We start from the raw sequence: 26,113 nt of genomic DNA on the forward strand, positions 1-26,113 counted from the left end.
AAAGAAAAAATATGAAAGGCTAAACTCTGCCATTCTTCCTCTCTTCCTCATGCTGCATACTACTCCACTCCAGTAGTAGTTATATAGAAGAAAATGGGAGTATTCATGGAATGAAGCTGGGCAGAATCTAGCCCAAAATGAAGAAATTCCTGCAACCTTTTCTCTAGCTGTTGCTCCCTGCTCTAGCTGTAATAAATGTGATTAGACCACTTGGTAAATAATGCCAGAAATCTGACATTGGCCACTCTCACTTGGTGGTAATTCATTGTTTTGATGCAATACTTGTAGTTTAACATTAGCGTTCCATGAATTGGTAGCCATGTCACATCTGTTTTCTTTGTGTGTGCATGTGTGCCTTAATTCAATTTCCTCACAGTTTCTTCTTGGCTCTGCTCCATCAGTTCTGATTCTATACTTTCTATACTTTGACCTGAGAGGGCTAGTTGATCAAACTTAGCACCTAAGATACCAGTGAGATCCTGAACTAATTTGGTTTCCTAGCAAACTCTTCTAGTAGAGCTTACATAATAGCTCACTGTTTTGATGACTGGAGGAAGAAGACAGCTGGCTAGGGTCTGGTGGGCCCTGCTGATGTTTTCCTGGCTTTTAGAACAGAAGAGCTAATGAAAATAATGGTCTTATGAGTGGCTTCATTTTTGTCTTTTGTTATTATTACTAAAGCACATGGTATGCTTGGAGGCAACTTGGCCAAAAAAGCAATGGAGAAAAACTGAAAGGACTACAGCACACCAGCAAAGAACATCCTGATCTGATCCAGGGAGCTCCAAGCTGCCGGGGAAATTGTTTTATTAAGGTAATGCACCAGAAAACTATTTCAATGGGATTAATCGCACCAACACGTATTACTCTCCAATAGGCCTAGAAGGATACCACCCTCCACAAAAAGACTGGACTGAGCAAATTTATGACTTGAGAGATTAAAACAAGCAGTTTTACTATACAAAGCCAGGGTTTTAGTTCCAGCTGACCACTCCAAGAAAATGCCCCGAAGCTAAAAAAAAAAACCAAACCAAAACAACAACAAAACAAAACAAAAACCAACACACGCACACCACAAGACAGCCAAACATGAAGATTTTTGTCTTCTTTGTCTGGCTAAATCCTGCACTGTGGCCTGCTGGTGTACAAGGATGCCTACTAAAGAGGGTATAGGGAGTAATTTCCCAAGCACACAGCCAGGCAGATCTCTCCACAGTGCATAGGGGTGTGCTAGGATATGTGCTTGGCTTACATGTTGGGGCATACTCCTCTTCCTCAAGGAATCATGACCTATAGGTTTGGTAGTATGTTTAGCCTCTGTTGCCATCAGATTTGCACACTAGCCAACCAGAGAACCCTTGTGTAAACTGCTCCAATGCATAAGGATAGTAAACAGTGTGGGCAGCTCATTGCAACAACAACGTATCCAGAACCAGCCTGCCCTGTAAGGGAAGAGGGGCTGTCCAAATTACATCACACACATTTTGGTGATTTTCAAGTACTTCTAACCCATTGTAATACTTTGTAACACTAAAACAAACATGAAGAATTAAGAACCAACCCACCCATCCTTTCTTGCACTACATAAGTTATGGACAGCTGCAGGTGATTCTTGGGACAAATGCTTTGCTGACAAAACATCAATAACTCCTGGCCTGGCTGCTTCAGTTAAAGGCAGGAATTAGCACTGTCTTTTTTTGCCATTGCTGCCCTGTGGAACACTAAGATAAAATGTGTGTGTATGTATATATATATATATATATACCGGTGTGTATATATATATATATATATATATATATATAATGTATGTGTGCACCTCTAGGCAAATATTTATCCAGCTTTTATATAATGATTAACCTAAAGACCTTCTGTTACTAACTTTGTACTGAACAGCTGAAAAGTCAGTTCCTGTAGGATTGTCTTGGAACATCCGGGTAGAATGTAATTTATCACCCACGGAGCAATGAAAACTCAAACCTTTTTAAAAAGTCACTCAAAGTTCACATGAATGGGCATTTGGCAAGTGTATTTTAGCAACACTGACATTGAAGTTTACCTGTAGAAGGCCAAATGCTGACAGGTGCTCCCCAGAGGTACTGTCTGGAAAACCTGTGGCCAGCAGAGGGAGTGCAGGGTACAAGCTGTCCCCAGACAGGGCCGGCCCACAACATTTTGGCACCTGAGGCAGGGAGCTTAAATGATGCCCCCATTCCCCCTTGCTTGGGCCAAAACTTTGAAAGGTCTCAATTCTGCCTTCCTGTTTTACTCCTCTCATGGTACTGCTCTGCTACCTACCCCAAAAAAGGAGAACTAACAACTTAAAATGCCTTGTTCAAAAATTTTAAGTAACACTTATCTTTCAAACTCCTGAACAGCAAATGTAACTTTTCTTGTCTGCATAGTAAACACTGGCATTTTTATCTGTTTGAATAATCAAAGTGATGCTTTCTGTGCCTTCTTGGTTGCAAAGATTTGAACTGCTTCCTGAAGGTCCACAGTCTGGGTCAGCTCATGCTCTATTGAGATGGTTGCAAGGCCGAACAGCCTCTCCTGTGTCATTGTGGAGTGTAGATGTGTTTTTATTAACTTCAGCTTCTCCAAGCATTTGGAAAGCATTTGGAAAGAGGGTGGTCATCTTATTTGTGCACATATATTCCAGAACAGCCTTTGGAGTTGATCCTGCTGAAAGGTATCTTGAAAGGGCCTTCAGTTCATCACCTAAATCACTCACATCGATATTGCACATCATCATGTGTCACCACTGTCTCTAGTGCCCTGCACTGATGGTGTAGGTCTTTTTCAGGTATAGTGAAGAGTTTTGGAATATCATAAAACATCCCAAATATACTGCTGTGTTCCTTGAGCTACATGAAACGTTCTTCAACTGACTATATTGCACAATCTAGCATCTGGTTAAAGAATTCAACTTTGAATTGTTGTTTGGGGTCTCTTATGGGATTATCCCGCGCCTTGTAATCAAAATTTCTTCTTCAGTGACTCTTGTATTCTTGAATGGGTGGGAAAAAAGCTTCAGTGTGAAGTTCCTCTGCCAACTTCTGTGCACTCTTCAGCATGTTTTGAAATCCCTCATCTGACCGGTAAGACTGTAGGTATGACTTTGCTTTGTCCAGTTGTTCCATTACTCCAGATATATCAAGGTCAACACCTTGGAGTCTCTTGCTTACAACATTTATTTCAAACAGTATGTCATGCCACAACACTAAGCCACACAGAAATTTGAAGTTATGTATGTTTCTGGTGATTCCATTTCCGTCTGCCACTGTTCTCCCACGAACAGTTCCTATCATAGCATTATCCTTCATAATTGCAACTATGGCATCATCTATCTTCCCAATTTGGTGTTTGATAGGCTTTATCACCTCCACTTGACTTTCCCATCGTGTGGCACTCAGTAGTGTCAGTGTCAGAGAGGATGTTCCCAGATATTGCTTCAAAGTTTGCTATCGATGAGTTGATGCAGAGAAAAATACAAAGATGCTTTGAATTACATTAAAAAATTCAGCAGCCTCACTAGAAGCTGATGCTGCATCACTGACCACCAAGTTCAATGAATGAGAACTGCATGGGACAAAAAAAGCTCGAGGGTTTAACTCTTGGATCCATGTCTGCACTCCTCTGTTCTTTCCTCTCATGTTGGCACCATTATTGTAGCCCTGACCTCTCATGTCAGCTATCGCAATTCCCGTATCTTCCAGCTTTTTAAGAAGCACGTTTGTCATACCAGCTTCTGTAGTATCATCAATGTCAATAAATTCTAGAAAATACTCTCTGACAGTCACCATTGCAGGGACATTTTCACTAGGTTCTGTTCTTGTTACAAAACGCACCATTAAAGTCATTTGTTCCATATGGCCGATGTCAGGTGTGCAGTCCAGAATAACAGATTAATATCTTGCTGACTTCAGATCTGCCACAATCTTCTGTTTGACTTTTGTTGCCAGTAACTGTATAATCTCATTTTGAATTGTTTTTCCAAGGTAGTGGTATGTGTACATTTCTTGGGTGGTGACTCTTCTTAGATGCTCCTGGAGTACAGCATCAAATTAAGCCATCAGCTCCACAATTTTAAGGAAGTTTCCATTGTTTGGCACATACAGCTGATCTGAATGGCCACGGAGTGCTAGGTTTTGAGTAGCAAGCATACTCACAATGGCAATGAGCCTTTTCAGAACATTTTGCCAGTAAAGAGACTCTGATGCAATCTTCTCTTGATGCTGATTATCTATGGTGGCCTTTACCCTTAGTCTCATCTCAAGCTCTTTCCATCTATGGAATGCTCTCTGGTGATTTGCTGCCTTCTCATGGCATGCCAGATTTCTGGCCAGATTTTTCGAGTCCTTTGTTCCTGTATAGCCCAATGTGGCTGGAACATTAGACTGGAAGAGTTTGCAACAAAAACAGTATGCAGCATTCTGGGTATTTGAGTACATAAGCCATGGCCTCTCCACTTTGTCATCATTGGGGATTTCACACCAGTAATGTGTTGGATGGAAACTTCTATTTTCATTGTCTTTGGGGAACATGAAGTTTTTCACTTGCTGCGGCCCATGCAGTACAAGGAAGTCCCTCAGGCTACTGCTCAACCGGGTCCACAGTCCTGGATCATTTAGACTTAAGGAACTAACCTCAGCAGCAGCTGTTTCTTGCACCTCTACAACACTCTGATCTACACTTTTCTTCATGAATGTGCATGGTTACACCATTTGAGATGGAGATATGGATGCTGCAGTAGCTGCCAGGTCACCTACACTCTGACTAACTGGAAGATCAGACATCTCCTCGCCACTCACATCCTCACTGGGGCCGGAAGGCTCACCGTGAACATTTGTGTCTATGTATCTCAGGAGAGCTCCTTCCTGCTTAGATAGAAAAGCTTCTTTTGCTTTCTTTCTTTTTCTGAATGCTGCCCCAGAGGGGCGTTTTCTTCTTTCACTCATGACTGCTCTTCTGTGCCAGCTATAGTGGCTCTCAACACTCAAGTGAAGGGGACAAATAAGCAGGCTGGTAGCAGGGCCTGAGTGAGGGAAGATATCAACATCTTAAGGGTCTAACTGGCTCCTACTACTTCAGTTGACTGCCTGGTCTCTTCAAGTGGGTTCAGGGAAGCAGCAGGAAACAGGAAGCTCTCTGAGAATCTGGTGTTAATCAGTCCAGGCTCCTGGGGGTGCTAGAGAGGCACATAAGAGGTTCCTCCTCCTCCTCTCTCTCCCTGCAGCTCCTGCTGCTTTCTGTTATTCCCTCTCTCACCTTTTCTCCTGCCTGCCTGTTATGTCTCTTGTGCCCTCCTTCCGCCAGCACAGCACTCCACCATCTCTGTGCATCTAGAGCAGAGAGGATATATATGCACCAGTAGCAGACACGATTTTCTACACTCTGGGTCCTAGTGCACCCCCCCGCACCCGCCCCCATAGTCGGCCACCTGAGGTGGCCACCTCAGTTCGCCTCATGGTAAGGCCAGCCCTGTCCCCAGACTTGCTGAGGGGCTACTCTCTTCACAGAGGGATGCTTGGGTGTAGCCTATGTGTCAGACGCCATGGTCCACATATTTATGCATGTTCACTTTTGGGCCTGATATTGACCCCGATAGGTATCTCCATGGATAAATTATTCTTGCTCCTAGCAGGGATAATTGGTAGGAAGGTTGTATGCATTAGAACCATAATTACAAGTGCATATTAATGTTGTTTTTGCACACATCTTGAAAAAGGGAGATAAACGTAGGCCTCATTCTTCTCTCACTTACATTGGTTTTACCCCATTGTAACTCTATTAATTTCAGTGGAGTTATTCCTTGTGACAAACTGGGAAACTGTATTATCTTTTATGAATATTAAGTGTTCCTCAGTCTCCCTGTTCAGTTTGGTACCACCAGTGGGTGGTACACTCCAAGACCCCAAGAAAGGACAATGTGCATCTAGCCCATTGTCACAAGACTGAGCTTCTTCCCAGCTTACCAAGGACTTAATGCCACACTCACATCTCTTTTATGCAAGTTTTTATTGTCCAGACTTAAACAACCAAAAAACCGTGCCTTGGCTTACTCTTTGCATCTCTGGCTCAGGGCTCGTGCTTGGGGCGGCAGAATCTACGGGGCGGCATTCCACACAATCCTAGGGCGGCGTGGCTGCTTTTTTTTTTTTTTTTTCGTTCGCTGATCCGGCCCTGCTCTGGCTTTCACTGTCTCCCCTCCCAGGGGATTCTATTCTAGCAGTCCTATTCCAGTTCTGCTGGGTGGTGTCCACTGACTCCTTCTTGGACACCTTTGAGGATTAGTGAGCAGTGTCCAGGGCTCTCTGCAGTGTCCCCTTCTGAATCCCTGATTTTTAACCTTTGACCTTTGCTCCTTTTCCTGTTTTCTCATTCATTGTCTCAATAATTCGTTTGTGGTCTGGGCTCAATGGTTCCTTCCCTGTGCTTGAGGGGCAGCCCTTTAGTTTTGATCAGGCCTAGACTTGCCCATATACCACAGGCTTTACCAGTCCTGCCTCCTGACTCTTTCTGGCTCATTTTCTCTCAGCCAGTTCCTTCCCACAGCCAGCCCTTCACTGGAACACCTGTTAACCCTTTACAGCCCCAGATACAGCCCCACCCTCTTAACTGGGGCAACTGGGAGCAGGGCCGGCTCCAGCCACCAGCTCAGCAAGCAGGTGCTTGGAGCGGCCAAGGGGAAGGCACGTTGGGTTCTTCGGCGGCAATTCGGCGGCAGGTCCCTCAGTCCCTCTTGGAGGGAAGGACCTGCCGCCGAATTGCCGCCGAAGAAGAAAGTGGCGCGGTGGAGCTGACGCCAATCGCGATCACGGCTTTTGGGTTTTTTTCACTGCTTGGGGCAGCAAAAACCCTGGAGCCGGCCCTGACTGGGAGCAGATGCTCTGGCAGAGAGGGGCTGTACCTGCTTCAGTTATAGGGGCCAGCCACCCTGTGATACACCTGTGTATGGAAGATGAGGTTCACACTTGGTATATCTATATCTAAATTATTGGATAAATTTCCTTGCTTGTGAATTTCTTAAGACAAAATGTTATTTTACTAGATATGACCTCATTTACAGCTGTATAAGTAGAAGAGACAAATTGACAGGTAAAATCAAAGTTAGCCATCTCTCTGAGAGATGCACCTCTCTCGCTACACACTGACTATGCAGAAATACTTTTGGAAGTTGAGAAAACAGTGAACATTACTCTGGTGGAGTGAGGGAGGGAAAAAGACTCATAACTTGATGTTGTACTATCAAAGTTCTTCAGCTTAAAAAGACACAGATGGAAAGTCCTTTCATTTGCAATCTCTCTTCTTGAATGGAAACACTTGCTGTTCTATTTGAAGCTCTGGAAAGGGCACAGGGCCAGGAAAACACACTGTCCCTGAGGTGCAATCTCTTTCTTTGAAATTCTCTTGTTTTTCTGATGGACTTGTTGGGCCAGATTCATCCCTGGTTCAGTGGAGTTACCCAAATGATGAATTTGGTTCCTTGTGTTGGAAGTAGAAGAGTGTGAGAGGAATTTCTCGATTGTTTGTTTTTGGCCTTGCCTTTAGGAAATATATACATTTTGAAAGCCAAAAGGGCCATAAAGGCTACAATCGAGGTTGGTTTCCATTTCCTGCAGTGTAAGGGCCTATTCACTGTCCCTTCCAAAGTACCGAATGATTAAATTTGGAAAAGACTCAATATATGACTCCTGAAAGCTATGTGAACTGAAATTATTATGGGCATTTATTTTCTTTCTTACATGAAATATGCTCTTGAGTGTGATATAGAAACCTAATACCAGATTTTGCTGATTATGCAAACAAATATGCAAACAAACATGATAAAATAATGCACAGTATATTTATTTATAATGCATTTTAACTTTAAAAATCAAGGATACTATGTCAAACAACTACTTAATTGCACGATGAAAAATATTCTTGAGCAGTATCCTGGACTATAATGTACAGTAAATGACATAAATACTGTATTGTGGCTTATATGTCTAAACACCAAATGTGTTAGAAAAAGCAGTGGAACTACTGTGTCAGACACAGTGTTGGGACAGGTTCAGATAAGTCCATTTGTGTAGCACCCCCATCTGGCAAAGGGAGCACCAGGAGATATGGACTAATAACATCCATCAGACAATGCTATGTCCTCAGTCAACCATGAGCATGATGTTGCGGGTGGGATGAGGATTTGTGCTCCACTGAGTATGTTTGAACATGGTCCTACTGTGTAATAAATTGAAGAATCTGGAAGAAAATATTTTTTTCAAATTCAACAGGTGTATTTGCTTATTACTGATAGACTGGGCCCCATGCCTTTGAAAAGATCAATTCAAGCACAGCTGATATGTGTTTATGGCATTTGTTTTCCACATTTTTCTATTTTTTCCGTTTTTCTAAGCTTTTCTGGTAGTCTACACCTCTCTCTCTAAATAGATCAGGGCAATAATCTATCTAATCTGTTGTATTTCTAAGGTTCCTATCACTGAGATACCTCAGGTTCTAATGCTGCACTGACTGGCACCTTTGTCATTGACTTCACTGAGTGCAAGATCAGGGCCTAAGTGTGGGGCAACATGAAGTGTAGCTTAAAGCATGCTCAGAGACACTCTTTTTGTTTCCTCACTTTCTCATTCCTTCTCCACCCTCTTCTTCCTTCCTCTCTTCTGGCGAGTCTTTCTTTCCCCTTATTCCCCCTTTCACCTAGTGTGGGAGGTGGAAGGGCATGCTGATAATGGGGAAAGACCTTCTTGAATAGGTGGTGAACATGGTTAGGCTGAGGCTCAGTCTCATCCCATATAGTAAGGCATTCTGTAGTTGGAAATTCTTTGTCCAGTCATCCAAGGGCTATTTTAGTTGAAATTTTCCTGCAGAGGGCAGCTGCTTTGCTGGGTCGCAGATGGATAGATAGTCTCTGATGTTGCCTGGTCCTAGGCTATTAAGGGCCTTGTTGATTTGGAGTATGACTCTGAATTCAAAGCAGAAATGTATAAAGTGCTAGTGGAGTTTGCAGAGGGGTGCAATTTGTTCTGATTTATCTTTGTTGCTCAAAAGACAGGCTGCTGTGCAGGGGCGGCTCCAGGCCCCAGCACGCCAAGTGCGTGCTTGGGGCGGCATGTCGCGGGGGGTGCTCTGCCAGTCGGGCGGCAGGTGGCTCTGGTGGACCTCCCGCAGGCGTGCCTGCGGTGGGTCCGCTGGTCCGGTGCCTGCGGGTGGTCCACCAAAGCCACGGGACCAGCAGACCCTCCACAGGCACGCCTGTGGGAGGTCCACCGGAGCCGCCTGCCGCCCTCCCCGCGACCGGCAGAGCGCCCCCCGCGGCATGCCGCCCTGCTTGGGGCGGCGAAATGTCTAGAGCCGCCCCTGCTGCTGTGTGATGTACTAGTTGCAGTTTTCACTTGGTATTTCCCGCATCCCCTGGTGAGAATCATTAGTGCTAGTTTGAGCTGTGGATCACAGTGGGTGTAGTCTTGTCTTACAGGAAGGGGTGGAATCTCCTGTCTTGTCACAAATGGTAGAAAGTGTTTTTCACCACTGTTGAGAATGCTGTGTCACTGGGAGCCATGAAGAGTACAGCATGACCCTGAGGAGTCACACAAACCTGATGATCAGATATCCTCAGTCAAAAGCTGAGGTCAATGTTATAGCAAATCCCTCTAGGGATTCTCTCTTCCCTTGTCATCTTTCTTTCGAGAGAGCTGTTTCTGTGCCATGTCTCATTCTGAAATCTGATTGTCAAGAACATTGGAAGAAGTTACGTGCTGCTGGAGTTTAGTTGTTACAAACTTCTCAATGATTTTGCTCAGGTAGGGCAAGTTGGAAATAGGGCAACAGTTTGTACAGGTTTCTGCAGAATTGGTAGGAAAATGGCATGTTTCAAGGGGGGTAGAAGCATGCTATCTTCTGAAGGAAACATTGATGATATCTGCCATCAGGGGACATGATTTCCCTTTACATTCTCTGGATCGTTCTACCAATGCTGCTCTTAAAATATTCTAATATTTTCTTTTGAAATGCATTCAAGATTGCTTACATTTTTCTTACATTTCTTGCTTTAAGGCAAACTTAGTTTGGTTTTTACTTTGCTGCGTAAGTAGGATAGGATTTTGGGGGCAGAGAAGTATGTGTGTGAATATGCTATAATAGGAGAAGCAGCTACTAATATATAGTTAAGGCTGCATGATTTACATTCTAACTCCCTGTGCTTTACTTGCTTACATCTTTCTGAAACATTTACATTTCAGGGTGAAATCTTCTGGCCTTGGTGTCTGTCCAAAGATGAATATATTTGGAATGTTTCAGCAAAACTGGTTCTGTCATTCTCGAATATCAGAAGCATGAAAAATACATTTCCCATTCTAAAATAAATTATTGAAACCTTTCTACGACTTAATCAGCAGAAGGTTGAAAAGTGAAATCTGGCATAGAAGTAGCTAGCCCTTGTTGAGCAGAAGGGCCTTTGCTTGTTCCAGAGGAAATTACTTTGGATTTGACTGAGTTATAAGCCTTTGAAAATTGCATAGTGAGCATGTGCAGTACATTATTTTGCTAAGCTGTAAAGTGTGTGGCTATGGAAGGATTTGCTGTGCATGCATGGGTGGCTAATTTTGCTGTGGAATGAAAAGTCTAGTAATAGGGCCATATGTTGCTGTGAACCAGTGAGGACACTGCAGGGGCTGCAGGAAGGTATTTGAAGATCTGAATGAAGATCTTGAGGTTGTGAAGGAGGCAAGGAAGGAGTCTTGTAGACTTTGTAAGGGGGAGGAGGGTAGCAGTTTGTGACTCAGGCCCTGAAGACCTTGTAAGGGTAAAAGAGATTGGGAAGGCTCCATATTTTAACCCTTTAGACATCAGTGTGTGATCTTTTCTATGTGAAACAATTTGGTCAATAGTATCCTGTTACTGGATCTGTTAAATCTTCTTTGTATATGCTCCCTGTCTCAAGACCTGGCAGATCTGAACTGTTTAGTGAAGGAATCTTCCTGGGGCTTACGGCTGGCATACATGTTCCTACCTCAGCTATGGCATAGTGAGTGTGGCCAGGACATCCCTACACTGGGGCAATCACTGGCTGCTGTGTCTGCTCTAAACTACACTGAGAACCAGGCCAGTGAAGAACTGGCCCCAGGATTTACCCCATCTCCTTTGCACCTCCCCTCCTCATCCCCTCCTCCTGTATTCAAAATGCTTTGGGAACACCTGAGGATCTTCTCATAATGTCTATATGGCTCTCTGCAGCCTATACCTCTGACAAGCTTATTCCTTCACTCCAAGGAATGTCAATCATTTTGTTCCAAATGTTCCACACAAATTGAGCATCTCCTTGAATTTTACTGGTGAAAATTTACTTCCAAAACTAAGAATAATGAAACTGAATTTACAGAGTCATTTGCACTAACAGGATAAATCTCTTTGCACCATTTTAAGTTTCCAGCATGAATAATTGTTTTGTGTTCCTCGGTTTGTGGGTATGTCTACACTGCAATTGAAGGTGTGATCGCATCATGTGTAGACATACTTGAACTAGCTTTAAGCTAGCTAGTATGAGTACCAATAGCAGTGAAGCCCATGAAAACATGGACTGCCACATAGGCTAGCCACCCAAGGGTCCTGGACAGGCTTGTACAGCCTGCACCGAAGCCAATGCTGTTGCAGTTTCACTGCTATTGATATTTGCACTAGCTAGATTAAAGCTAGCCTGGGTATGTCTACCAGTGCTATAATCACACCTCCAATTGCAGTGTAGATATACACTTTGTCACACATTGTATCCCACATTCAGGCCTTGGGAGGTGCTTTGAATGAAATCCTCAGATGCTGAACAACTACAGCAGAGACAATCAGCCTTGATATGAAAGGATCAGCCTCTCTGATGAGACTGTCAACAAAGTCTCTGCTCTGCTGAGCAGCAGGGGCAGTTTTTACACTCGCTTCCTAATGGCTACTGTTTCTTTTCCTGCTAATGTAACAGAGCTTTTGCCAGCCCTAACACTGGTCCCTTGCCACATTCCTGTACTGCTTGGAGTCAAGTCTTCTAGAGACTGGCAACAGATACTGCAGCCATTGGTGCAGATGGACTGGCAGAAGGGCAGCAGGATTGGCAGAGGCTATTGGCATCAGTAGACAGAAGAATCATAGAAATATGGGACTCTGTCAGTATATGCAGCAATAAAATGGACTAAAGTTTAAAAAAAACCAACAACTTGGTGAGATGATAGAGCAAACCTTTAAAAATCATTAATGTCATGCCTAAATCAGATACTGTGATGCTGATATACACCTCTACCCCAATATAACGCTGTCTTCAGGAGCCAAAAAAATCTTACTGTGTTATAGGTGAAACCGCATTATATCGAACTTGCTTTGATCCGCCGGAGTGCGCAGCCCTCCCCACCCCCGAGCACTGCTTTACCACATTATATCCAAATTCATGTTATATTGGGTAGCGTTATATCAGGGTAGAGGTGTATATGCTGTTTATGTGGTTTTTTTTTGTTCTTTTCAGTTTCACATTCTTGTTTTGTGTTAACTCCCTGTGAGAGCAGATGGCGGTTAGAACTGAACAACAGGAAACCGGTGGCACCAAAAGGGGCCCAGCAAGTGACAAACAGAAGTCAGCAGATCCCAGTGAGAACCAGGAGCAGTGTTGCAGCTGTCTTGGGCTGCTTAGGGGTAGAGTCAGGGTAAGCGGTGGCCGCAGTAGAAGGCAAGGGAACAGTGTCAGGAAGAGATGTCCCAAATGCAACAAGTCAAAGCAGGGGTGTGGGGTCCTGCATGGATGGCTTACCCTTGTGGGAGGCTCCAGGCAGGCAAGGAAGAAGGATCCCTGTACAACCTGCAAGCCCTGCTAGAGGGATTTAACGTTTAAGGTTGGAGTACATCTTAAAGATTTCTTACCTATTTGAATAAGTTTCTGTGCAAGGGGGTTGCATGGATTTAACTAAATCCGTTTCTAAACTGGTTTAGTTAAATCAATGCAGTTTCCTCATGTAAACGTGCTCTAGGTCAGAGTGGGTTATAACGAGCCTAACAGGTCAGTTGGCTAAACGTCAAGGAGAAAAAGATGAGGATTCAGTTGTAAACTCTTCTTGCAAGCAGCAGCACTTTCTTCACGGGTGCCTCCCCCCTTAGAGAAGCGCCTTCCCCTTCTTCTGTAAAGATTCCCTCTATGGAAGTATTGCCCGTGGCTCAGATGCCCGGGCGCCGCTCCGGCTCGCACGAGGAGCCAGCCCTCCGGGAAGCAGCGCTGTGTCTGGGGGAGACCCGACCCCCACCCGGGCCGGCTGCCCGTCACGCCTGTGAGGGCAGGGCGGGGGCGGGGGCGGGGGCGGGCTCCCTCCCTCCCTCGCTCTCTCCCGGACGTTCTGTCGGCCGCTCTCCCAAGGGGCAGCGCAGGGGGAAGGGAGGGGAGGGGCTCGCTCGGAGCAGGTGGAGCGCGTCACGGGAGCCTGGCAGGAGCCCCGCCCTTCCACCCCGGGTGGGCGGGGCGGCGGGAGGCCTAGCGTGATGTAACCATGGAGACGCCGCTAGTCCTTCCCTGCCCCGCCCCTTGTGGGGCCGGGCGGCTCGGGATTGGCCGGGGGGCGGGCGCTCGCCCTCTGCCCCCTGACCCTGCGCGGTGGCGGCTGCTGGTGGCCGTTTCCTGCTGGCCTGGCGGCGGCGGCTGCACGGGGCGGGCGGGAGGATGCGGCGCAGGTCTCGGCTGCTGCTCTGCTTCGCCTTCCTCTGGGTGCTGGGCATCGCCTACTACATGTACTCGGGGGGCAGCGCCGCGCTGGCCGGGGGCGGCAGGAAGGTGAGTGCGAGCCGGGGGGCGGCGGCGGCGGCTCCCCTGGGGGTGTCTCCGCTCCCCCCCGGACCCGCGGCGGTCTGGTCCCCTCCCTCCCGTGCGGGGATTCCCCAGCCCATGTGGGCCGTGGTCCGCTTCCCCGCCACGCAGCGCCGAGGCCGCCCCCGAGCCCCTTCCCTCCCGTGGCGTGTGTGGGCTCCCCGCAGCCTCTCAGTCCGCGGCGTGGCGACTTCCCCTTCCCCACAGCGAGCTGCTGGGGGCCCCCTCGCACCCCCCTATGGTGTGTGTCCGGTGAGGGGGGGGAAGGAATCGCCCCGTCTCCCGGGTTTCCCCTACAGTGTGTGGGCGGCTTTCCCCAGCCTCCCCTCTGCGCTGTCTCTCCTCCCCAAGTGGTGTGTGTGACCCGGGGCTTTTCCCCTGCGGGAGGACGGGATTCAGTTCATTTCTTTTCCCCTCTGCCGCCTACGAAGGACGGGAGGGGAGGGGAGGGGGTGGATAAAAGCTTGTAAGGCCCCCCCCCCGCAGCACGTTTTAAAAGGCAGATGGTTTCTTTGTGGACTTCAGACTGGTTTCACCTCGTCATTGTATGAATCGCTCCTTCTCCAACTGCAACGAGCCACGTCCCAGGCTGTGGAGAAGTTTTGTGGGGGAGGGCTGGGAGAGAATGGGGGCTGGGCTTGGGGCAAAGACGGAATGTGCAGGAAGAGATGTTCTGACTAGATAGTCACCTTATGTAATTAACTAGTTGTTTCTTCCAACATCTCTTAAATATTATTTGGTCGGTAGCTGGGATCAATTCCCATATCTGTTTTCTCCTCATCTCCCTGGCTCCTCTTCTGCCACCTTGCTTTTCCGTCTCTCCTTGGCAGTTGCAGAGCCTCTCGTAATAATCCTCTGCCCTTTTTGTGTGTGTGGAAGAGTTAATAATTCGGTTGTTCCACTTTTCAACCTAGAGAGGATAAATATAATTTTAATTACAGCAGTGGATATTTTTATTTCCCTGTCCCTTATTCCCCATTTTTCTAAACCTTAGTTTAGCACTTTTCTTTATTCCCACAATTATAATGTGATTAAAAGGTTGATTTTTTTCCCCCCCAGTTTGGTTTTGCAATGACTTTTCAAATGCCAGCTTAGTTTGAGCTGATGCTCATCTCTTTTGTTTAATGGTTCAATTAATAATGCTTTGAAACTGCCTGACTAGATACAATTAAGAAGTCATTTAATGTAATCATGTATTGTGACTTTTTAAATAAATATTTTACAATATATTGCAACACTTCATTTGTCATGGAAATAAATGCATGGAAATATCAGGCTTTGGTTAGGTACTTTTATAGTCCACTTTCATGTGGGTTCAAAGATCTTTAGACATTTTTAAAATATGAAACTTTAATTTTTGTAGAGTCAAATTAACAAAATATTTAAAATAAGTTTTATGTTATTAAGACTAGCAAAGCCAGGAAGTTTTGAGTTTTAAAGAAGTTATGGGTAGGTGTAGCAAAATTGTCAGAACGTTTGTTATTTTGTACATATTCTCATGTCATATTATGTGTGGTTTAAAAAAAAAAACACCTAGGGTAATATTGTTTAGCTGGGAATTGGCCTTTTAAATCCAAACCTTAATTATTTTTGAAGTAGTGTTTCACAATTACAAGATGGGTCTGTATTTCCCATTAATGTTGATGGAGTCTGAGTTGTAGATTAATAGCTATTTTCATGATAGAAGTCTGATGAGGGACAGATTCTACAGTAAATCTTGAAGTAAAATAGTTAGTTCCATGACTAAGAGTTTGTAGCATCAGGGTCTGCATCTGAGTTAATGTTTTGCCATGCTACCTTTTCATAGTTCAAAATGAATTTACTATACCATAATTACTGAAATAAATCTTTAATGTTGTAACTAAATATTAATGTATAACTGTAAATACAAACTCTCATTCTCAAACAGATACAGGGGGCTCATAACTGAAATAGGTCTAGCATGTGATGGAATTAGGGCAGTGGTCTTAAAAAACTTTGAGGTCCATACAAGTGTATTTAGTAAGTAAAAATAGGCTGCTGATAGTATATAATGGAGGCAGAGAAAGTTAGCTAAGACAAATCTTAATGTTTAGAGAAATTACTATCAAGGGAGAGATACTTGACATGTTATTTAACTGTATTAATATTGAGGCCTGTGATGTTGATCCTTTTTTGCACGTCATGACCAGTTATCATTCCATACAAAATTCAATAAGTCTGAACAGTTGAGAGAGTTACAGCAAAGAGAAGCCAAAAAATGAGAAGAGTTAATAAACACGGACAGGGTCTTAGCACTGGATTTAAAATATGCAAGACTAAAGTAATGCCTGGTACAGAGGAAAATAGGTATTGGGGTCATAAGAAACAAGAGGGGGAAATTAACAGTCATACATAGATTGGTGATTTAGGATTCTATTTTCTGTCAGTGAAGCATAAAATTTAATCCCAACCCTTAGAATGGTTTAGTGAATGTAAGTAGAGGAAGAGGTGTGTGAATGTAATTGCTTTTGAAATATCAGTAAAAGACTAATTGACTTAAAATGTCAGATCCTGAAATAAAGCAAAAACACACTCTTAGCTTTATGAATAGAAATGCTGCTGTGGTGAATTTCTTGGTCTAGATGACTCTGCAGTCCTAATTGCTCTCAAACTATTTCAGTACGGCAAAAACACAGAGGAGTCTCTCGTGGAATAGCAGTTTTAGTAGACTGAATTCTTGACTTGCTCAGTCTACAAATTACAGAACTGGGAAAAGGATGGTTCATAATTATATAATTAAAAGTTAGGATGCAAATTACTCAGATCTCATTCATACAAAGAACGTATGCTTATATTAGGATGACAAAAAAGTACAAATCTAGGGAACATGTTCTGTGAGGTGATGAGGTCAAACAATTCCCACTGACTTCAGTATGCTTACTGATTATTTGTGTAATTATAGCCTAGGGGCCCTAGTCATAGACCAGGACCCTATTGTGCTCGGTGGTGTACAAAACAGAACAAAAAGACAGTCTGCCCAAAGGGTTCACAATCAAAGTATGAGACGAGACAACTGAAGTATATAGGCCAGGCAACCTTTGGCACGTGGCCTGCCAGGGTAAGCCCCCATTGGCCTGGAATGGCCAGTGGGAGCTGCGATCGTCCATACCTGTGGATGTGGCGGGTAAACAAACTGGCCTGGCCTGTCAGGGGGCTTACCCTGGCTGGTCGTGTTCCAAAGGTTGCCGATCCCCGATATAGACAGATGGGGGAGTACAAATAAACAGTGAGACAGTATTGGTTAGCATCATAGACAGTGGTCTGTGCACAGCCTAACTTGTCTTCTACAAAAAAACTTGACAGTCTTTAGGAGGGATTTGAATATGGCTAATGAAGTAGCTTTGTGGGTGTTTACAGGAAGTGTCTCCCAAGGATGTGGAACAGCGTGGGAGAAAGCACAACTTTGACGGTGCTCACTATAGGGCATGATTGGGCCCATTGAGTAACCAGGACTTTAGTTTTTTCCCTTATTAGAATTGTCTGATATTCTTAATTTGTATTTCTGTTTCTTTGGTTCTCCACTTGCAGTCTTTCAGTGCGTGCACTGCCTTATAAAGAATGTGTAGCTAGTAATGCATACTTTTATTGAATTAAGTTATTTGGGTTCTAGATAAGTAATGTGCTAAATAATGATGAGCATCAAAAACATAAACATGGCATATCAGAAACACAAACTTTGTAGTATTTTGGGTACAGTTTTGGGGGATGGTAAACAATGGTTGGTCTTTATGATGTGGATATTTGATTACTTACTGTTTAAAAAGTAGCATACTTCTGTGATTTATTTAGCACTCTTTTGCCAGCAAGTTCTGCCTATTCATTCTCATTCAGAACAAATAAACTTTCATGACTGTTCCCATTTTCAAAGCAGGAAAATACATCTTCTGTTGGAGCTACAGAATGGTACACTGGTTATTACTCAGGTAATATTTTACAGGGACAGTCATTTTCTGCTCAGGTTAATATGTATGTGTAAGGCAATCATAAAAAGGCTGTTAACCAAACATATTAGGATTTCCCTGGCTGATTGCTTGTCTTTCTATAGCTATGGAAGAGAATGGGTCTATCAGGCCAGAAGCTCCCCCCTTCCCCCCCAAAGAGCAGCAGTTGGAGGGTCCCTCATTATTTTCACCTAAAGAGCCTCTGATAATTGGGTGGGGGGCCACTACATTGCAAGTAGAATTAGGAGCCACTCCGCTTATCATATGGGTAACTCTGCAGGATTGTCTTAAAGGTCAAACTAAAAAAAAAAAAAACTTGTAAAATGGTTCCAGGATCTGTTAATCTCTGTTATTCCAGGATATTTTGTGGTCTAGTAAAATTGGGCAGATTCAGAATTATAATTAGCTGAGCCATAGGGAAGCAGGCTATTCCTGAGCTGGTTGTGTGTGACTCCTCTCTACAGTTTCTCCCCCCCCCCCCCTCCCAAATCTTTTTTTCCTGTTCTGGTTTTCTGAAATGGACAAATTCTTGATAGGTTGGTTTACCATGGAGCAAGCAGAAAAGGAATGAATCAAAGGGAAAAGGTGATGCCTTAACTTGAGTATATCTGTTGATTATAAGTAAATCAAGATCAGGGAATGGGGTGCTTCTGTGGTAGCTCAAGGATGACAGGACTTTCGCATTGTGCCTGTTAGCAAATGTAGCATATCTTTATAATGCAGCTTTTTTTTTAAACCAGGACATTAAGTAAAATAGTGTTAAATGAAACACGTATAACAAGTATGAAGGAGAGAACGAGAAAACTACATATAGAAATATGACATTTCAAATTCATTTTTGTAGATTTAAGTGGAAACAAAAGGAAATGTTTTTGTCTAGTTCTTCAGTTTTTGTAGTCTTGGGTGTTACTTTTGTCACCAAAATGAAACTTCCTGATAAGTGGCATTTTTAATTAACAGTATCCCTTTTAAGTTATAGCATAGGACACATCAGTGAACGTATATAGAGGCCCTGGGCTGTTTTTGGGAAAACTTATTTTTAAAAAAGTGTGGTATCTGCAGGGAGCCTTCTCAACTTGGCCGCTGTTGCTTGTGTGTGAGGATATGTGTAACCCATTCCACCCACTTTATAACTTGAGGATTCTGAACATATAGCCACACAGGGAGTTTGAGTTTAGGTTTCTATCATTTGAGATATTAACTCCTTATACTATATGTTCTTGGATTTAGTTTGTTAGTATCTCAATGTTAGGATATTTTGGCTATTCTTAATCTTGAACAGGTACCTTAACTAGTTCTGTATGGCTCTTCTCTCTTCTTGAGTTCTTAACTTTCTAGAAAGAGCATGGATCTAGAAGACAAATGATGCTCCTTTCTGTTTTGGAGGTAATATTGGTGGATATTTTTAGTAAAAGTCACGGACAAAACAGAAAAATTGACGGAAGCAGTGACCTGTCCCTAACTTTTAATAAAAATATTTCTGACAAAATGGGGATCTGCAGCTCCCCACACTATTTCAAGACGGGGAGCTGCAGGGACTAAGAGCTGCCTGTAGCAGCTGGGGGCTGCAGGGTACCCCTGCCGCCTGCAGCTCCGGGTGTCTCTTGCTGCCCACAGGAGCTGGGAGCTCGGGGTTCCCTGCCACCCATGGGGGCTAGGAGCTGCCACAGTGGCATGGAACTTGGGGGTTCCCTGCTGGGAGCTCGGGGGAGCTTCGTGACCGCAGCGTTGTCCCCTAGCAGCAGGGAGCTTGAGGGGGTTTCCCCCGCCGCTCGTGGTGGCAGGGGGCTGCGGGGGCCACTGGAGGTGGCAGGGGTACCCCACAGCTTCCTGCCTCAGCGGGTGGCAGGGGACCTTGCAGCTTCCAACGGCCTCTGTGACTTCAGCCTGCAGTGGTTGAAAGTCACGCATTCCATGACTTCCGTGACCTTCGTGATTAAATCGAATCCTTAGTAATAGGTGATATTTTTTTTTCTTGTAATTTGCAGTTCTTCATTTGAAAAGGGAATTGTGTTCTTTAATTACTGTGCCACCAAGGCTTTTCTTCTTTCACTGCAGTATATAAAAGTCTTTTGAAAATGTAGTTATATGTACTTTCCGTTTATTAAAGTCTCATTTTACAGAATTATTTTAGTATGCTTAGACATTGAGTCATTTTGTCAGTCAGTGGTAGTTTTAGTCAGTCACCCTCATGGAACATGTCTTGTGTGAAACTAGGTTCACTTGCAGTGACGGGCCAGAATTACATAATAGGCTCTTTCCCTGTTTCTTCGTTACTCTTTGAGGTGACATTTTGATGGGAAACCTCACATTTGCATGGGGAGGTAGTGGGAAACTGATATTTAACTGCAAGATACCTGTTGCTTTTGTTCTTCAGTTTAGTGATTGTCTTTGGTCTCAGTGCTGATGATTCCACTCTTGAGTTAAGTATGGTAGATATGGATAAGGGAGCTGTGTAGGGAAAATTGTCTAGTGGTTAGATCAGGGAACTGGGGAAACAAGACTGATTCTATTCATAGGTCTTTTATGAACATGGTGTATCATCTTGAGCAAGTCTCTTAGACTGCCTGTCTTTTAGTCTCCATTTTGCATGGCTATTGTGAGGTTTAATGGTTGCAATTCTCAAAGTATTATTCCATATTCCACTTTGATTTGCTGCTTCACTATGGTTTCTGTATACATCAACTTTAAAACTGTAGTGACATTGCTCTTAGTATTTAGGGTTCTTCTGTGAATGGAAATGCCCCCTGGAGTGATGCGGTTTAAAAAGTGTAGAGAATGAATAATGTGAGGCATAAGTACTATGCCTGTTCCAGTTTCTTGACAGTCATGCATTACAAGATTTAGTGTAAACACCATCCATGCTCATAAGGTGTGCTAGCTCTTACCAAAAATACTGTTTGATATCTGATGCCTGTCCATGATATAAATATGATGGCAGTTTTTTTTCTATTGAATCTTTTGCTTTTATCCATACAAAATGCACTTCTTTCCCATCCTCACTGTCAACTACTTTCCTCATATTAAGGTATTCTCACTTAAAGATTTAGGTTGGACATTAGGAAAAACTTCCTAACTGTCAGGGTAGTTAAGCACTAGAATAAATTGCCTAGGGAAGTTGTGGAATTTCTATCACTGGAGATTTTTAACATAAGAACGGCCATACTGGTTCAGACCAAAGGTCCATCAAGCCTAATATCCTGTCCTTTGACAGTGGCCAATGACAGGTGCCCCAAAGGGAATGAACAGACAGGTTATCATCAAGTGATCCATGCTGTGTCACGCAATCCCAGCTTCTGGCAAACAGAGGCTAGGGACATCATTCCTGCGCATCCTGGCTAATAGGTCCATCAGTGGCTATCTTCCATTAATCTATCTAGCTCCCTTTTGAACCCTGTAATAGTATTTTCCTTCACAACACCCTCTGGCATGGAGTTCCAGAGGTTGACAGTGCGTTGTGTGGGAAAAAATACTTTCTTGTGTTTGTTTTAAACCTGCTACCTATTTATTTCTTCACACAATACAAGAATGGGGGGGGGCACCAAATGAAATTAATAACACTTATTTACTTTCTCTATACCACTTGTGATTTTATAGACCTCTATTATATCCTCCCTTAGTCACCTCTTTTCCAAGCTGAAAAGTCCCTGTCTTATTAATCTCCTCATATGGAAGCCATTCTATACCCCTGATAATTTTTGTTGCCCTTTTCTGAACCTTTTCCAATTCCAATACATCTTTTTTGAGACGGGGCGCAGTATTCAAGGTGTGGGTGTACCATTGATTTATATAGAGGCAATATGATATTTTCTGTCTTATTATCTATCCCTTTCTTGATGATTCCCAGCATTCTGTTTGCTTTTTTTGACTTGCTGCATGTTGACTGGATGATTTCAGAGAACTCTCCACAGTGACTCCAAGATCTTTCTTGAGTTGTAACAGCTAATTTAGACTCTCTTATTGTATATGTATAGTTGGGATTATGTTTTCCAATGAATTTAAGAACTACCTGCATCCAGAAACTCTGCTACTCAATGTACACTTTCTTATCAAAACATGGTCATTCTGTGTGACTAATTTTTCTTGTAATATTTTGATACACTTTTGCACAAACACCTTCATGTAACTTGAAAAAAATGAGCAAAAAAACCCCTACGGTATGCATGGGGGCAGGCACTGGCAAGAAATTTCATAGATTCTTGATTCCCTGTTGCACCATGTACCAGAGGTGCTTGAAATAGAAAGGATTCAGTTGTGGAAAGGTTATACAAAGGAATGGTACAAAGCTAACATGTTATGAGAGAACTGGACTTGACATAACCATAGGCATGTTGTGCACCTAGCCACCAAGCTGGAAGTGAGGACACCACAGAGTCAGGAAAATTCTGGCCTAGGCAGACAGAACAAAAACATCTGTGCAGTTGGGGTGTTACTAACTAAGATAAATAAAGTGAAAGGATAGGCTCATGAGAAGTGTGTGTGTGTGTGGGGAGGGGGAGTGTGAAAAGCTGACCTTGGTCTGGCTACCTGTGTTTGTAAGTTTCTTGCTGAAGTTCCTTTGCTGATAAGTAGAATAATGAATTATTTGCTGTTACTAGGGAGATTGTAATTAGGGGCTGTTATGAGTTATGTGCTTGGTCTGGAGAAAACCTATAAAGAGTTTAGTTAGAGAGTGTATTTTGGAGAAGTTTGGATTTTCTATGAACTAGGAGGCTGGCATCAAACTCTCCAATAGCTAGGAGAAAAGCTGGCCACCGGAACCCTGCTGCTTAATCACTTGGCATCACCTCAAATTTTGGGTAACTATATTTGGGCTGCTTCTGTATTGCTAGTTTTGATGTGTGATTTGTACTCAGTAAAAACAAGGATTTTTGAGTGGAAGCACTCTTGTGTGTACAAATCAGACAGAGGTGCTGTATCCCCCACTGATTTATTTTCTGACACCACCTGAAAAACAGAGATTAGCTAGCATAGCTTTGGGTTCAGATAATCCCAGGTAACTCATGGTGTTACGTATGAATCCTCAGACAGATGACTTGATCAAAAAATATCTATTTCTTCATTGTATGAGGTTCCTTATGTTTAGCCACTTGAAAATAATCAGTACAGCTGAAATTATTTTTGGCTACTAAAACTGTTGTGGTCTCTTAGTCCTGTTTGTTTAAGGGCAGGCAGTAAGTACACTTTCAGCATGATGCTAGAACTACAAGGACTGTTAGTGGAGTGATGGCCAGTTTTTGATTCTTTGCTTCTGGTAAGATGAATGGAAACATCTAAACACTTAATAATGCACATTGAGACTGGCTGCTTTAATGCCTTGGTAAAGTGATGGAAACTTTACTTCTTATTAACCAGTTTGATTTGGCATCAAGTTGTTGCCATCTGATGGTGTGTTGGCATAAATCAGTGGTTTTCAGCCTGTGATCCATGGACCGCTGGGGGTCTGCAGACTATGTCTAAGATTTCCAAAGGGGTCTGTGCACCTATTAGAAATTTTTTAGGGGTCTGCAAATGAAAAAAGGTTGAAACCCATTGGCCTAAGTGATCAAAGGTCTCTGTCCAACTACACCTCTACCCTGATATAACATGGGAGCCAAAAAATCTCGCTGTGTTGTAGGTGAAACCAGAGGTGAAAGTAAGCTGGTACGGTGTACAGGCAAGAGCCGGTATGCTGTGCCAGACTGGACCGGCTTCCCCGGCGGTGATTTAAAGGGCTCAGTGCTCCAGCTGCTGTGGGGAGCCCTGGGCCCTTAAAATCATTGCCGGAGCTCTGGCAGCGGAGCTCGGGTGGCACTTTAAAGGGCCCGGGGCTCCCCACTGCTTTACTGCATTATATCCAAATTCGTGTTATATCGGGTTATGTTATATTGGTGTAGAGGTGTATTAGTAAATATCTGTATCATGAAACCTCTACTACAACTGGCACACTCAGTAGAAAGGACAATGAGAGTTAATCTCTGGGTGAATTATCTTTTCATTGGCTAGCAAAGATTTCATCTGATTAGTGTTGAGGCACATTGGCTAGGCAGTGCAAAAGAGCCTGTGGTATTGGCACTGCCATTATATCTGTTCTGTCAAAAAGTGGACCATTTCAATATTCATGGCTGTTCATTCAGCATCTTTCATAGTCAGTAAATTTGCTCAGTTTTTTACTATGTACCAGCTCCTAGATTTTACCAGATGCTATTCTATAACATTGCACTGTATAAGCTGAGCAACTTCTGAAGTATGACTCTCATTTTATTGTTCTTGAATTTTTCATACTTGTGTTCTGAGAAGACTGTTATGTTTTTTTAGGCTGTCACTTTGCCATGAAAATCCCACTGAGTTGCAGTTTTTACTGTGTGATTAATTTTAACAAATTGGCAACTGATTTAATTTGTGGAGCAGTTATTACCCATACTTAATACACTAGCTGATACTTTTTTGAAGTTTTAATTAGGAAATGTTCTTTTTAGTTCCATCAGTTCAGCATCTGGCTTTCTTTTGAAGTTTTCTGCAGATGACCGCTAAATGACAAAATAATAATTGTAACACATACAAAAAAGACCCTTTGTGAAATCTTTGGAATGGTTCTATCATTTACCAGATTCTTCAGAACTATTCTTAATACCTCTTAAAAATGATAAATCAGTGTCAAAAAGGACCAATTACTTGTTGAACCATTTTTCTTCCTATTGGATATATGCAGAAATACTCTGCGTCCTGCCACAAAACCCCCTTTGGAAAAGATGGTAGTTATTACTTAGGTCCATGTTATACAGTACCATGTGACAGGTTTCAGAGTAGCAGCCGTGTTAGTCTGTATCCGCAAAAAGAACAGGAGTACTTGTGGCACCTTGTTATGCATACTTCCACCTTTTCATGTTCTCTGTATGTATAAATATCTCCTGTCTGTATGTTCCATTCTATGCATCCGAAGAAGTGAGGTGTAGCTCACGAAAGCTCATGCTAAAGTACCATGTGAGTTAATGTCCTGTGCCAGACTGTAGTTGAAAGCCAAAGACTTTAGCAGGGTTCCTAGGTAAGACATTCGTAATTTGTTAATTAATTAAAATTTCCTTTTTTTAAAATGAGAATTCAAATACAGTAGCCCCCTTGTTCTGATATTAAATTTAATTTTCTACGTTGCCCACAAGTTTTCAGTTTTAGAATTTGTTACTTACATCATAGAAATTGGTTGGGGTGAAGGTGGATATTTTGGCAACTGGATAGGGGGCATTTGGGTCTTTTGCCACTTGAGGATTGTGAAATAAACATCTAGCTAATAAATTTCTACTAAAAGTGATCAGCATTGAAATAGCTAAGTGATGTTTACAGCGTCATCTTCAGATTTCACATTTAAAGGTGATGTGCATATGAGTTGTTTGGGAGGGTGGAAGAGAAACTTGGGCTTGTGCTCATTACAGCAGAGTGGGGGGGAAAAACACATCTGAAACTTTTTTTTTTGTGTGGCAGCCTAGCATCAGAAATTCTGGTCCTTTCTAGGCTGCAAGACTCTTGACTGGAGAATTAGTGGTAACACAAGAGCCAAGAAAGTCAGAAGTGAGCAGCTGAAGGGAATGGATGTTTAGACTCTTCAAATTGTTTTTATTTTAATGCTTGACTCTCCTGCAGTGACTGACATCTATGATATAGAAAGTCTTTGCTAAACTTTTAGAACCTTAAGGTAAGGTGCTATGCCTCAAAAACATCCCCAAGACCTTCCAAAAATTCTTGAGCAAACCCAGGTAAGATCAGATTTGATGTTCCTAGTATTTCTGAGTTTAAAAACAATTAAGGCCTGAAAGGCATTGTTTCTATACAGTAAACATGTAAATAAAAGCACAAGCATAATTTAAAAAAAAAATCATTGAGGTTACACTTAACCCATTGAGATGACTAGGATGGTTCATACATCTTAGGTTTGTTTCAGGCTATTTGCAAAGGCAAGAACACAGCATTGTATTGGTTTACACTCATGTCAATATTTTCAAGTAACTGAAATAGTGTATATTTTCCTAGAAATTTCTAAGATCTTGTCTAGTGCAGGGACTCTCTTGGAAAACTTCTCACCATTATGAACACTAATTTAGCAATGATGGAAACTCCAGTAAAAAGGCTGCCAAAATTTTCTTTAGTACTGGTTTGACTATCATTATTTGTATTGCCTAGAACCCAAGTCTTGTGCTAAACACTGTAAAATCATAATAGACTCTCTATCCTGAAGAGCTTACAAAAAGGCTTGCTCCCAAAGGGGTTACTGAAACAGTGATAAAAATGGTGTTGGCAGTTTGTGGTCCTGTCTACATTAGTTTCCAATGCTGCTGTGTCTAATTGCTGGTTT

The 26,113-nt window shown here is 43.0% G+C and overlaps 1 protein-coding gene across 4 annotated transcripts in view; it reads left to right on the top strand.

Annotated features, from left to right (window-relative positions):
- Positions 1-26,113, top strand: part of GALNT2 (polypeptide N-acetylgalactosaminyltransferase 2) — a 165,887-nt gene that overhangs the window by 14,519 nt on the left and 125,255 nt on the right. The window contains exon 1 of one of the 4 annotated variants that reach the window (XM_039530758.1): positions 13,621-13,792. The exons of the other annotated variants lie outside the window; for them this stretch is intronic. Within the exon in view, the coding sequence (XP_039386692.1) occupies positions 13,682-13,792 (111 nt within the window). The 5' untranslated portion in view covers positions 13,621-13,681. Of the gene's footprint in view, positions 1-13,620; positions 13,793-26,113 lie in introns of those variants that run through there. 4 annotated transcript variants of the gene reach the window in all.

Source organism: Mauremys reevesii, linkage group 3 (assembly GCF_016161935.1).
Source record: "Mauremys reevesii isolate NIE-2019 linkage group 3, ASM1616193v1, whole genome shotgun sequence".
NCBI lineage: Eukaryota > Metazoa > Chordata > Testudines > Geoemydidae > Mauremys > Mauremys reevesii.